Raw genomic sequence first — 12,196 nt, 5'->3', positions numbered from 1 at the left:
TAGATCTTGTTATCTACTATTAAAGTGATATAGAAATTCATGGGTGTTACTATAGAAATGTAACACCACAATGTTCCCAGCCCCTCCTGCCCTGCTCAAGCTTCCCTGAAACCTGTACAAACAAGAACTATTGGATCCAATGCATCTTTTTCTTGGCAAAAACAATGTTTACTTCCTGCTCCTTGATATTATCCTGCTATACAGCAAATTTCAGGTTGGATTTCAAGCCCATTTTTTAAACCGTGTTTCCCCAAAAAAAGGAGTGTCCTATATTCATTTTTGCTCCCAAAGAGGCACTATGGGGGAATTTATCAAGGGTTTTGCGCCTATTTTTACGTGAATAATTGGATATTTCACCCATTTTTGGTCTAAGTTCTATTTATGAGCCAGCATTCCAAAGGTGAATATTTTTTAGATGCAACTTTTTTTTTAATCTGCCTGTTTGGAATATTTACTCAAAAATTTGCATAATCCGGGATTAGCGCCCAATTTATCATTTGCGACTTTTTAAAAAGTCGCACAAACAGGTGCAGGCTTACGTCTGGTCAGTACCAGGTGAATATGCTTGCGCAATTTTTTTGCAACTTTTTTTTTGCGACATTTTACTTAGATACATTCACTATAGCAGTGCTACATTTTAATAAATCAGTCACAAGCTATTGGAACAAGATATACAACAATCCTCATTAGAAGAGTCACACACATTAGACTACTTAGTAAATGTCCCCCTATGTCTTATTTTCAGGGGATGTCTTATTTTTCCATGAAGAATTCACATACATTGATGAAAAAAAAAAATTATTATAGTTGTCATCACAAACCAGCACAACCAGACAAAACCCTGGTTGCGGTGGGGGTCTTAGATTTGGGGGATGTCTTATTTTAAGCTATCCTGTATATCCTCTACTATGCCTTATGTTCGGAGGATGTCTTATTTTAGGGGAAACAGGGTGTGTGTGTGTGTGTGTGTGTATATATATATATATATATATATATATATATATATATATATATATATATATATATATAAACAGTGGTAAATTGGTTTAAGAGTAACTTGGTTTAAGAGGATTTTGGTTTAAGACCTCACAGTTTTTCAAAATTGTGACTTGGTTTAGGAGCATTCCTTTATTTTAAGAGCTCCCTGTACTGGGTGGGAGCGCAAGTGGAGGAGGGGCATGGCCTGCATAGCGGGGTCTACAGCCCTGTACTCTGACCCAGGAATTCTCCCTCACCTTCCAAATCATAGCAGATCCACCTCAGGCTGGGGCTTACATCAGGGGACAGGACTGTGGGGGTAATCTCTTCATAGCTGTAACCCCTCTCTCCCCGGACTGAGAGTGCTGCATGTATGTGCCCACATATGTTCTGCTCATATGTCCAGCTCATTTGCTTTGGCTTAAGAGTGGATTTGGATTAAGCACGGTCCCAGAACGAATTATGCTCGTAATCCAAGGCACCACTGTATATATATATTTTTTAACCACATCAAAGAGCACAAGGTAATCTGGTGTTATCTGCTTTAAACAATTCATACTTGTTAAGGTCCATATACAAGTAGAATTCCTTGACACTAGCTGAGCTGCTAGTATACAGTAAACTGAATAGCCCAAACGTCCATGTTATTGATGGTGCTAAAGATCCACACAATAAACCAGTAATAGTAGAAGTAACATGGCACTCACCAACAGGATAGCAAAAAATCCAAAGTGTTTATTTCATATTAACAGCAGTCATCTGGTGTAGACGAGTAACGTACTTTATCATCTCGTTCTTTATATAAGTAGAGACATTAGGACTATCTTTATTATATCTGACAGATGGTTATTTGCACATACTGTATGTTCATTTAGCAACTTCCAGTGCTCCGAGCCAGCCTAATTGCAAATTAAGAAACTGTCGCAAATGGCGGAAATCAGGTGGCGGTTTGAAAAATGGATGGCGCCACCGGGATCTACATGCCAGCGCCGACCAAGTTATAAAAAAATTTAATTAGTACATTCGCTTTAAGACAGACCATATTTCCATGTGCACTGTTATAGCATATGAGCATTATGGTGCGTTTACACGTAACGATTATCGTGCAAACTCGCGCAATAACGATCGAATTCGAACGATAATCGTACGTGTAAACGCAGCGAACGATCAAGCGACGAATGAGAAATAGTTCATTTTGATCTTACAACATGTTCTCAAATCGTCATTCGCAAAAAATTCGCAGATCGTTCCTTGTAAACAGTCGTTCGCCGATTTAACCAATGTGTGAGATAGGCTTAAGCAATCGCAAAACGATTTTCCGTACGATATATTGTACCGTCTAAACGCTGATCATTATGAAAAAAAAAAATCGTTACTCCGACATAGTTAATCGTACGATCGGGACAATTATCGTTTCGTGTAAACGCAGCATTAGGGAGATAAATCTTACATTTCATGACCTGCCCCCTTCCATGCGCCTCACCTCTCTAGGTTCGGTAAGTCATTTTACTATATAAATCTCAGCACAGTTCCTGCCAATGTAAAACTTCACAAGAACCAGAACCAAAGAGACAGCAATGAAAAGAGTGGCAGCAGAGGAGAAACAAGATGGGTAAGTACACCTCTTTATTACTTTCACTGCAGCTTAAGACACTTGTCAAAAAACCCTCCCGGTCTAGAAAACCTAATGGCAACTGAGAGGGTAAGGGTTTCTGCCACTGTGACAAGGGCCAACCTGATGGCTAGAGTACAGGGTGATAGAATCTCCAAAATGGCAGGACTTGTTGGGTATTCCTGGTATGTAGTGGTAAGTGACTTCCAAAAGTGATCAAAGGAAGGACAACAGCTTAGGGTATGTTCATATTGCGCTTTTGTCCACACGTCAGGCTGCACAACGGGAATCAGTGAGAAAAGGATGCTGCCGTGCAGCCCGCCATGCGGCCGACGGCCACATTGACTTAAATGAGCAGGACGGGGTCATTATGTGACAATGTTCTGCTCATTTGCCGGAAGTACACGGCTTTTATGCAGGACTCAAAAGCGTAGGTTAAAAAACAAGGAGAGGAGGGGGTGGTGAGAAATGTAATAAAGAAGTTATACTTACCCATCCCTGTGCCCCCTGCAGCCGCAGCACCACTGCTCCTGGTCACCTGCTGGTCTCCTGTATCTCCCAGTCCTGTGATGCCACGGCCCTGCTCACAAATACCTGCTCAGTCAGTCAGTGACTGAGGCAGGACACGTCTGCAGACACCGACTGGTTGAGTAAGTAGTTCCTGTGGTGTAGTGAGAGATTCAGGAAGGTATGTTCCCACCACCCCCTACCTTCTCTGTTTTTTTTTCTTTACCCGTAGTAACCCGTTAACCAGAGAAAGAATTATGGGTGCCTGAGGCTTACTGAAGTGTGCCACTTGTAAGGGAAATGATGGCACCACGATGGGTAAAAGAGAAGCCTGTGGCGACCGTATAATGTTCTCTGTAATTCATGTTCTGGGCAAGTCACTGCATTCATGTGGATGTTACTTTGATAGGTACCACCATCCTATACATTGCACACACTCCTTCATAGTAATGCTCTTCCCTTTTTCAGCAACATAAGGCCTCCTGTCACAAAATTGTTCAGAAAAGGAACATTACAAAGACTTCAAGGTGCTGACATGATCTCCAAATTTGAAAGGATCATCAATGAAAAAGGAAGTTTGATCCATGGAGGCATCACAACTTGCAAGAACTGCTGCTCGCTTGTAGCCAGATATTACAGGACACCTTCACTGGTGGAGTCCAGGCCTCGAGCGGCCATTAGGCGTCCACTTTAATGTATGTATGATGGATGCGCTGTATACAGCATCTGACAATAATCTGTAATTATCTGCCACTAGTATAGTAGATGGCTTGGTGTACTGGATTTGGAGACCGCTATTACACACGTAGATAACAGGTCAAGCTAATAATCGCAGACTATACTAGATTTGCATTTCCTGTTTCTTACACTATCATTGTCTATTACTCTCAGACTAAGTGATTCCTAAGTACATTACAGTTATTGGGCCAAACATCTGCAAAATCTCTGATGAGATTTTCTCAGAACAAGTCCTTCTAGAAACAGCCACAGTTCTTATTCAGGCAGTGTTCACATTAAGGCTATGTTCACACGTGGTAAGAGACCGGCCGTTCCATGACCCAGCTGAGTCACAGAACGACCGGTCACAGAAAAGATCATCCCAGCTGGTACTGCAGTGCCGGCTGGATCACCTTTAGCGCCGCTGAATTCGTATGCGGACGCATCAGTGCGCGCCCGCATCCAAATTCCCCTCTGCACGCTCCATTGTGTGAACTGACAGGGTTTTCTGCGGCCGCTATTCAATGAATAGTAGCTGCAGAAAACTGACTTGTCAGTTTCTCACGGCGCTGTTAGGGATCCCGGCCGGAGTGTAAACTATGTGTATACATCCGCCCGGGATTCCCTCAACCTTCAGTACGTAAGTTTTTTACTAATCACGGACTTTGCAACAACGGCCGAGATTATTACACGCTGTGTGAGCATAGCCTTAGGCTGCATGCACGCTATGATTTACCAGAACACTGGGAATATATGTCCTGTCAAAATGGGTATATACGTATATACATGCATCATGTCGGCAAGTCATAAAGTAAACATAAATAAATTTTACAACTCAAAAAACATCACTGAGTTCTACTGAACTCTGATGTGTAAAACATTGTAAGAACAAATTAAACTTGCAGCAGTTTTTTTTTTTTAAAGCTGAAAACCAAAATAACCAGGTGTGAATATTGCTTTGAAAATGTCACTAAGAAAAATACAAATACGAAAAATACAAAAAATACAACAAAAGTAGCACAGAAAAAAAAAATAATTGTAAGAAGATACGCAGTGCACTCCTGAGCAGAACACTGCTGCGGTCAGTGACTGGGTGAGTGGGCACTTCCTGCTGTAGTGAGGGGTCACAGAAACCAGAAAGCAGCGACTAGGATCTGTCACAACGGCAGCAGAGGGGATGGTGGCAGGGGAGTATGCATTCTTTTTATTTTCATAGTATGCTGGCTTTGCTTTGTATTTTTTTCTCGGTGTGGAATACTGTGGTCATTAAAGGGATTCAAATCAACCGGTGTCATAATGTTATATAGATTTGCAAATTACTTCTATTTTAAAAAAACTAAAGCCTTCCAGTACTTATGGGGTGATGTATGTGCTGCAGGAAGTGGTGTATTCTCTCCAGTCTGACACAGTGATCTCTGCTGCCACCTCCGTTCATGTCAGGAACTGTCCAGAGCAGTAGCAAATCCCCATAGAAAACCTCTCCTGCTCTGGACAGTTCCTGACATGGACAGAGGTGGCAGAAGGGAGCACTATGTCACACTGGAAAGAATACATCACTTCCTGCAGGACATACAGCATCTGATAAGTACTGAAAGACTGGAGATTTTTAAAAGCAAGTAATTTACAAACCTGTATAACTTTCTGACATCAGTTGAATAGAAAATATTTCTTTCTTCTGGAGTACCCCGTTTAAGGGGTTAAAGGGGAAATATTATCAGGTTGGACTAGCACTGGTTGGCACTGTTCCGGTGCAGTTAGGGCCCTATTCCACCAGACGATTATCGTTCAGATTATCGTTAAATCGTTCGAATCTAAACGATAATCGTTCGGTTGAAATACAGTTAACGATTAACGACCGAACGAGAATCGTTGATCGCTTTATTAGACCTGGGCCTATTTTTATCGTTGCTCGTTCGCAAATCGTTTGCATTGAATAAAACGTCATTCGGTCGTTCGCAGTAAATACAAACGCAATAGCGAAGAAATAGCAAAGAGAAAACGATCGCAAATACGATCATAAGTAATGATTATCGTTCCATGGAAATGAGTGAACGTTTTCAGGTCTTTCGCAATAGCGGTCGTTTGAGATCGTTAATCGTTAACGATTATGCGAACGATAATCGTCCGGTGGAATAGGGCCCTTATTTGAGACATACCCTTATCCTCAGCGTGCAATAGGGAAAAATCAGTATATATATATATATATATATATATATATATATATATATATACTCTTTAATGTAGCATAAAATATTACTAAGCCTGGCACCACAGATGACTAAAGTGGGACTCTGGCATCTATTGCGGAAACATCTCCTGCAATCCTTTATGCATCACGGCTGACCCTGTAAGAAGTATTGGGATTAGTATTGTTTCCCTTTAATGTTTTTGCATCATGCCAGAGGGGAAAAAACTGGAAGGCCAGGTACAGGTGAAACAACCCTACAGGCTTTTCTGAATGTACGTCGTTTTTTTAAGGTGGAATTTAAGGTGGAATTTTTTTTTACACTAAACTGGGCAACTTGCTACTAGAGATATCCAATAGCTGTCTGAAGTATTAGGATTACAGCTGTGAGGTTAGGGTGGACCGCTGTCATCATTGCCATACTGCATGACTACAACTCCCAGCATGTCTGCTCAGTTCTTGCAGGCTGGGGATAACAGTGATGCATGGATTGGGGGTCACTAGTGCAGACTGAGCCCCTCACCAGATCCCAACAACACGACTATCCCCTGTGAGGACACACCTGGCCAGCCTGACTACACTAGTGCCATGGCATGCCCGCACCAGTCACACGGCTCACCTGTATGCCAGGCTCATGCACTCGAATAACCTGGTGAGTGTGGGATCAATGCTCCCAGCTGCAGGGGCAGCCCCGGACCGGTCGGGCGCCTGGTTCCGGTGTCTGTCATCACTGTGCGGGGACGAGACCATGAAGTGGCCGCTGTGGATGACCTGCAGCCGGGGCCGCAGCCCCTCAGTGTCCGAGTCCGAGTCACTGTCCGCAGCGGGGCCCCGCAGGTGTCCGGAGGCTGCCATGGTGCCAGGAGCCCTGAGGAAGTGACAGCGAGGGACAGCGGGACCGGGAAGCCACGCCCCTCTCTTATCGGCCACCAATGAGAAGACTGATGTAAATAGTACTTTACAAGAGCAACCAATATATAAGGTACGAGGCGCTCCCAGAGCGGCATAGCCACGCCTCTTTAGCGTGACAGGAAACGCCCACTTGTCACTGGAGTTCAGTCAGGTGAGTGCTCTTCCCTGAGCAGGTAGCGCAGCCCGCAGCTAGGGAGGGATCCCGGGAGTGTGTACAGAGCCGAGCACTACTGCTGGCTCCAATACAAATCCTACTCCTCCTGCTTATAGATGGGAATGGAACATGGGGGTATAGGAAGTGGTGGAAAACAGACGGGACATGGGGGTATAGGAAGTGGTGGGAAACAGACGGGACATGGGGGTATAGGAAGTGGTGGGAAACAGACGGGACATGGGGGTATAGGAAGTGGTGGGAAACAGACGGGACATGGGGGTATAGGAAGTGGTGGGAAACAGACGGGACATGGGGGTATAGGAAGTGGTGGAAAACAGACGGGACATGGGGGTATAGGAAGTGGTGGGAAACAGACGGGACATGGGGGTATAGGAAGTGGTGGGAAACACATGGGACATGGGGGTATAGGAAGTGGTGGGAAACAGACGGGACATGATGGGAGTATAGGAAGTGGTGGAAAACAGACAGGACATGGGGGTATAGGAAGTGGTGGGAAACAGACGGGACATGATGGGAGTATAGGAAGTGGTGGAAAACAGACGGGACATGGGAGTATAGGAAGTGGTGGAAAACAGACGGGACATGGGAGTATAGGAAGTGGTGGGAAACAGACGGGACATGGGAGTATAGGAAGTGGTGGAAAACAGACGGGACATGGGGGTATAGGAAGTGGTGGAAAACAGACGGGACATGGGAGTATAGGAAGTGGTGGAAAACACACGGGACATGGGGGTATAGGAAGTGGTGGAAAACAGACAGGACATGGGAGTATAGGAAGTGGTGGAAAACAGACGGGACATGGGAGTATAGGAAGTGGTGGGAAACAGACGGACATGGGAGTATAGGAAGTGGTGGGAAACAGACGGACATGGGGGTATAGGAAGTGGTGGGAAACAGACAGGACATGGGGTTATAGGAAGTGGTGGGAAACAGACGGGACATAATGGGAGTATAGGAAGTGGTGGGAAACAGACGGGACATGGGAGTATAGGAAGTGGTGGAAAACAGACGGGACATGGGAGTATAGGAAGTGGTGGAAAAAAGACGGGACATAATGGGAGTATAGGAAGTGGTGGGAAACAGACGGGACATGGGAGTATAGGAAGTGGTGGAAAACAGACGGGACATGGGAGTATAGGAAGTGGTGGGAAACAGACGGGACATGGGAGTATAGGAAGTGGTGGGAAACAGACGGGACATGGGAGTATAGGAAGTGGTGGAAAACAGACGGGACATGGGAGTATAGGAAGTGGTGGGAAACAGACGGGACATGGGGGTATAGGAAGTGGTGGAAAACAGACGGGACATGGGAGTATAGGAAGTGGTGGAAAACAGACGGGACATGGGAGTATAGGAAGTGGTGGGAAACAGACGGGACATGGGCGTATAGGAAGTGGTGGAAAACAGACGGGACATGGGAGTATAGGAAGTGGTGGAAAACAGACGGGACATGGGAGTATAGGAAGTGGTGGGAAACAGACGGGACATGGGGGTATAGGAAGTGGTGGAAAACAGACGGGACATGGGAGTATAGGAAGTGGTGGAAAACACACGGGACATGGGGGTATAGGAAGTGGTGGGAAACAGACGGACATGGGAGTATAGGAAGTGGTGGGAAACAGACGGACATGGGGGTATAGGAAGTGGTGGGAAACAGACGGGACATAATGGGGGTATAGGAAGTGGTGGGAAACAGACGGGACATGGGGGTATAGGAAGTGGTGGGAAACAGACGGGACATGATGGGAGTATAGGAAGTGGTGGAAAATAGAAGGGACATGGGGGTATAGAAAGTGGTGACACAGCTGAGTAGCAGTATGTATGGGTGCATACAATAACAGGGGCAAAGTGACACAGTAATGGGATAACTGGGATATATAAAATATGTGTTATATACTTGTGCAGTGGTTTCATAGACTGGCTGATCACTGCGTTAGAAAGAACAGCTACTCAATAGGCTCTGGCTCTTCATGGCTTGCAGACATAGGAGAACAGATTCCACAAGGTGGTGGACATCATCCATACTGACCTATGCCCACAGCGGCAGCTCTGTCACTTGGTGCTCATTTTCCAGAGACGTGGTAGAGAGTTCATTGTCCTGCAGCCACACTCTAGTGTCCCGAGCCTGATCAGACCGAGTATTGTTCAACTGAAGGATGGCACTGTGCTTAGGAAACACTTCCTGAAGATATGCATGCAGATGATCTGCTGACAGTTCTATATAGTGTTTACCATTCAAGGACTATGATATGATGACCAGTGGTCCTTGGGGATATCTCAGGAAAATGCTCTCCAGACTATGACACTACTATCAACCTGGTAGACCCCATCAGGGGACCAATGGCTACAGATACGTCTTCTTTGGCGTCTTTCATTGGCCGATATAAGGCATTGTTTGTAATTACGTGAGAGTATCAGGGCACCAGTGTTGGTCTTAGGCTATTTAACCTCAGAGGACACACATGGTTATTGTGGACATTTGTCCACTATATTGTACTCCTGGGTCAGGGGGTTCACTATGGTATGTCTTTGCTGAGATACCAAACATGCCACCTGATATTCACCTTTTGAATCAACCACATATCCTGCTGCCGTGGGATCTTCTGTTTGTTGCCTGTCCATGGGCTCTCCATGGGCACTATTGTATTGCTGTAGACATAGATGTAGATGTTAAGGATAACAAAGAAGGAGCTTACTGAATCCTGTATTATTCTTGACTTTATTATACAACAGTATAGAGTAAGCTCCACAGCTCCACCTAGTGGAGGCTGTAGGAGGCCAACATGTTTTCTTATCAGTCTATGTGCTGTATAATGAAGGGATATAAAGACATATACAGATACTTTTAAGATGTAGATGAGTTTGACAAAATTGAAATACCCTGAGGAGCAATGTGTGTATGACCAGAATCCTCTTGCATTGCATTATCCTGTGTAATTACTAAAATTTATACAGACTGGGACAGGGTTAAAGATTTCATGTTATGAACACATAACTTTTAGCATGTCTTTAGAAATGTAATTAAATATTAATGCCTGCAGGTGTCACTGCTGACACCCGCTGTGATCAGGACACACAGCCAGGGAGGGGACAGAGCAGCGCTATAGGTCCTTAAAGGGATTGTCTGGCTGTTTTTATATATAACTCAGAATGTTATAAAATAGTAAAAGTCATACTTGCTTTACTGATCCCCTGCGGTTTGGATGTTTCCTGAGCCATGGCTCTGTACATTGTGGAGTGGTTATGCTAGGTTACTGCCACCTAGCTCTCATTGAAGTGAAAACCCTTTTATTGGAAATGGAGCAAAGTTCACTATTACACATCTGAGTATGTTTCTCAGAGAAGAGGGTGCACCACAGAAATACTCCGAGTTGGCAGGTTTCTTGCCCTCCTAGGTGAGTCTGTAATAGCTGCTGCACCAAATACATATGAAGAAAGAAAGAATCAACAAATATGAATAAAATAAGAAAGAATAAACAAATGTTACATAAAATTGCTATTGTTGTCTGGAGTGCTGAAGTGTGACTTGTGCTGGTATTGTAGTCAGTACAGTGTGCACTAGTCTGTTACACAAGACTGCAGGTCAAAGTACTTGTTGGGGTTATAGCTGAAAGGCGATGTGTCAAGGACAGAGGCAGAAATAAATCAGGTAACTGGTTATCATCAGTTTGTAGCTTTATGACATGTAATTTATGCTGAACTCTTCTTTAGTAAATGGCAACCTCAACTATTTTTACATCAGGAGGGAAGAGCATGCATTTTAAGAGGTAAAGCAAGTTCTTGTCTCACAGGTAGAGTTACCGAGACTCTGAATGCTCATTGAATGCAGATTAATATAGTTCTATCAATCTAAATGTAAGGAGCTTTCTCTACTGGTGCTGGTTTATGCCCCCCCCCTCAAACCGCCAGTACCGTTGCATTGCCAGTGGTGATCCATGTCTTGTTCCGGGGTTTCTTCTCCCTCTTCTGGTGCCGATACCTGCATTTAAAAAAACTTTGATTCTGTGCGGCACTGTGTCAAAGAGACGGGGCCTAGAGCATCTGTGCCCAAAGCCTGCAGCGCCTCTCTCTTCTTCTTCTCCGCCTTTCATCTTCTTAGCCACGCCACGGGATGGATTACTGTAAGCTGCTGAAGATGAGAGAGAGGCGCTGCAGGCCTAAGTTACGGATGCTCTATGCCCCACCTCTTTGACACTGTGTGTTGGAATAAAAGTTCTTTTTTAAACAAGTAATTATTTGTACAAATGATGACCATACATTAAATAAAAATGTACGGCAATCATTATGAAATAATGGCTGTTATTTGGCCTCAAATTGTCAAAAAAAGACGTTGTGGGAACATAGCCTATAGCTGTTTCTATTGCTGCCTCTCCTGAGCAGAACCCTTGTAGCACACTCCATTTATCAAAACACCACCAGGTTCCCACAATCCGGTGCCGGTTTCTTCATGTGCACTTCGGCCCGTTCTGTGCACTGGAGGCAGGCCCAGTTCTCCCAGTGTAATGATCGATAGCTCCTCCCCTTGGTGATGTGCCTCCATTAGAATCAAGACTGGCTGTGTCACGGAGGGAATATCATTACACTGGGGACACTGCGCCCACCTAAAGTGCATAGAGTGGGCCAAAGTGCACATGAAGAAACTGGCGCCAATTGCGGGATCGGATAACTCTTTGAAAAATGGATGGCGCCACTGGGGTCTGCACGTTGGTGCCAGCAAGGTAGCGTAGAAAAAAACTTCTTATGGGAATTGGTACATTTATTTTAAGATGATATAATATGAAATTATAACTACAATCCAGTTCTAATTATGGACTCAGGTTACACATAGAAACAAGAAATAAAATAAAAACAAGCAACTAAAACATCAAAACAAACAAACAGCATATAGCTTGAAACAACTCTGCTCACATTGTAACATAATGGTGTAGTATAAAGAGGAAAGAATCTTCATCACATCATTGAATGCAGAATAAATGACATTTTGTAGTGATTGTGTCCTGGAGAAGTCACGTGACCCAACGTTGCCGGCTTCATCGAACGAGAGAAAATAAGTACAAAGGTCTTCATGAACAGCTGGAGCAAACACACTGGGCAGAGCAACATGTGGACA

General features: G+C 44.3%; 1 protein-coding gene across 2 annotated transcripts in view; it reads right to left on the bottom strand.

Annotated features, from left to right (window-relative positions):
• MLXIPL (MLX interacting protein like) overlaps positions 1-6,935 on the bottom strand; it is a 51,055-nt gene extending 44,120 nt beyond the window's left edge. The window contains exon 1 of one of the 2 annotated variants that reach the window (XM_069944729.1): positions 6,649-6,935. In XM_069944729.1, the coding sequence (XP_069800830.1) occupies positions 6,649-6,854 (206 nt within the window). In that variant the 5' untranslated portion in view covers positions 6,855-6,935. Of the gene's footprint in view, positions 1-6,618 lie in introns of both variants that reach the window. The other variant, XM_069944728.1, reaches the window with a different exon arrangement.
• Between the last annotated feature and the right edge of the window lie 5,261 nt (positions 6,936-12,196).

The sequence above is a fragment of the Dendropsophus ebraccatus genome, chromosome 11 (genome assembly GCF_027789765.1).
Source record: "Dendropsophus ebraccatus isolate aDenEbr1 chromosome 11, aDenEbr1.pat, whole genome shotgun sequence".
Lineage (NCBI taxonomy): Eukaryota > Metazoa > Chordata > Amphibia > Anura > Hylidae > Dendropsophus > Dendropsophus ebraccatus.
The sequence above is the reverse complement of the archived record's forward strand: the minus strand, read 5'-3'. Positions and strand labels throughout refer to the sequence as shown.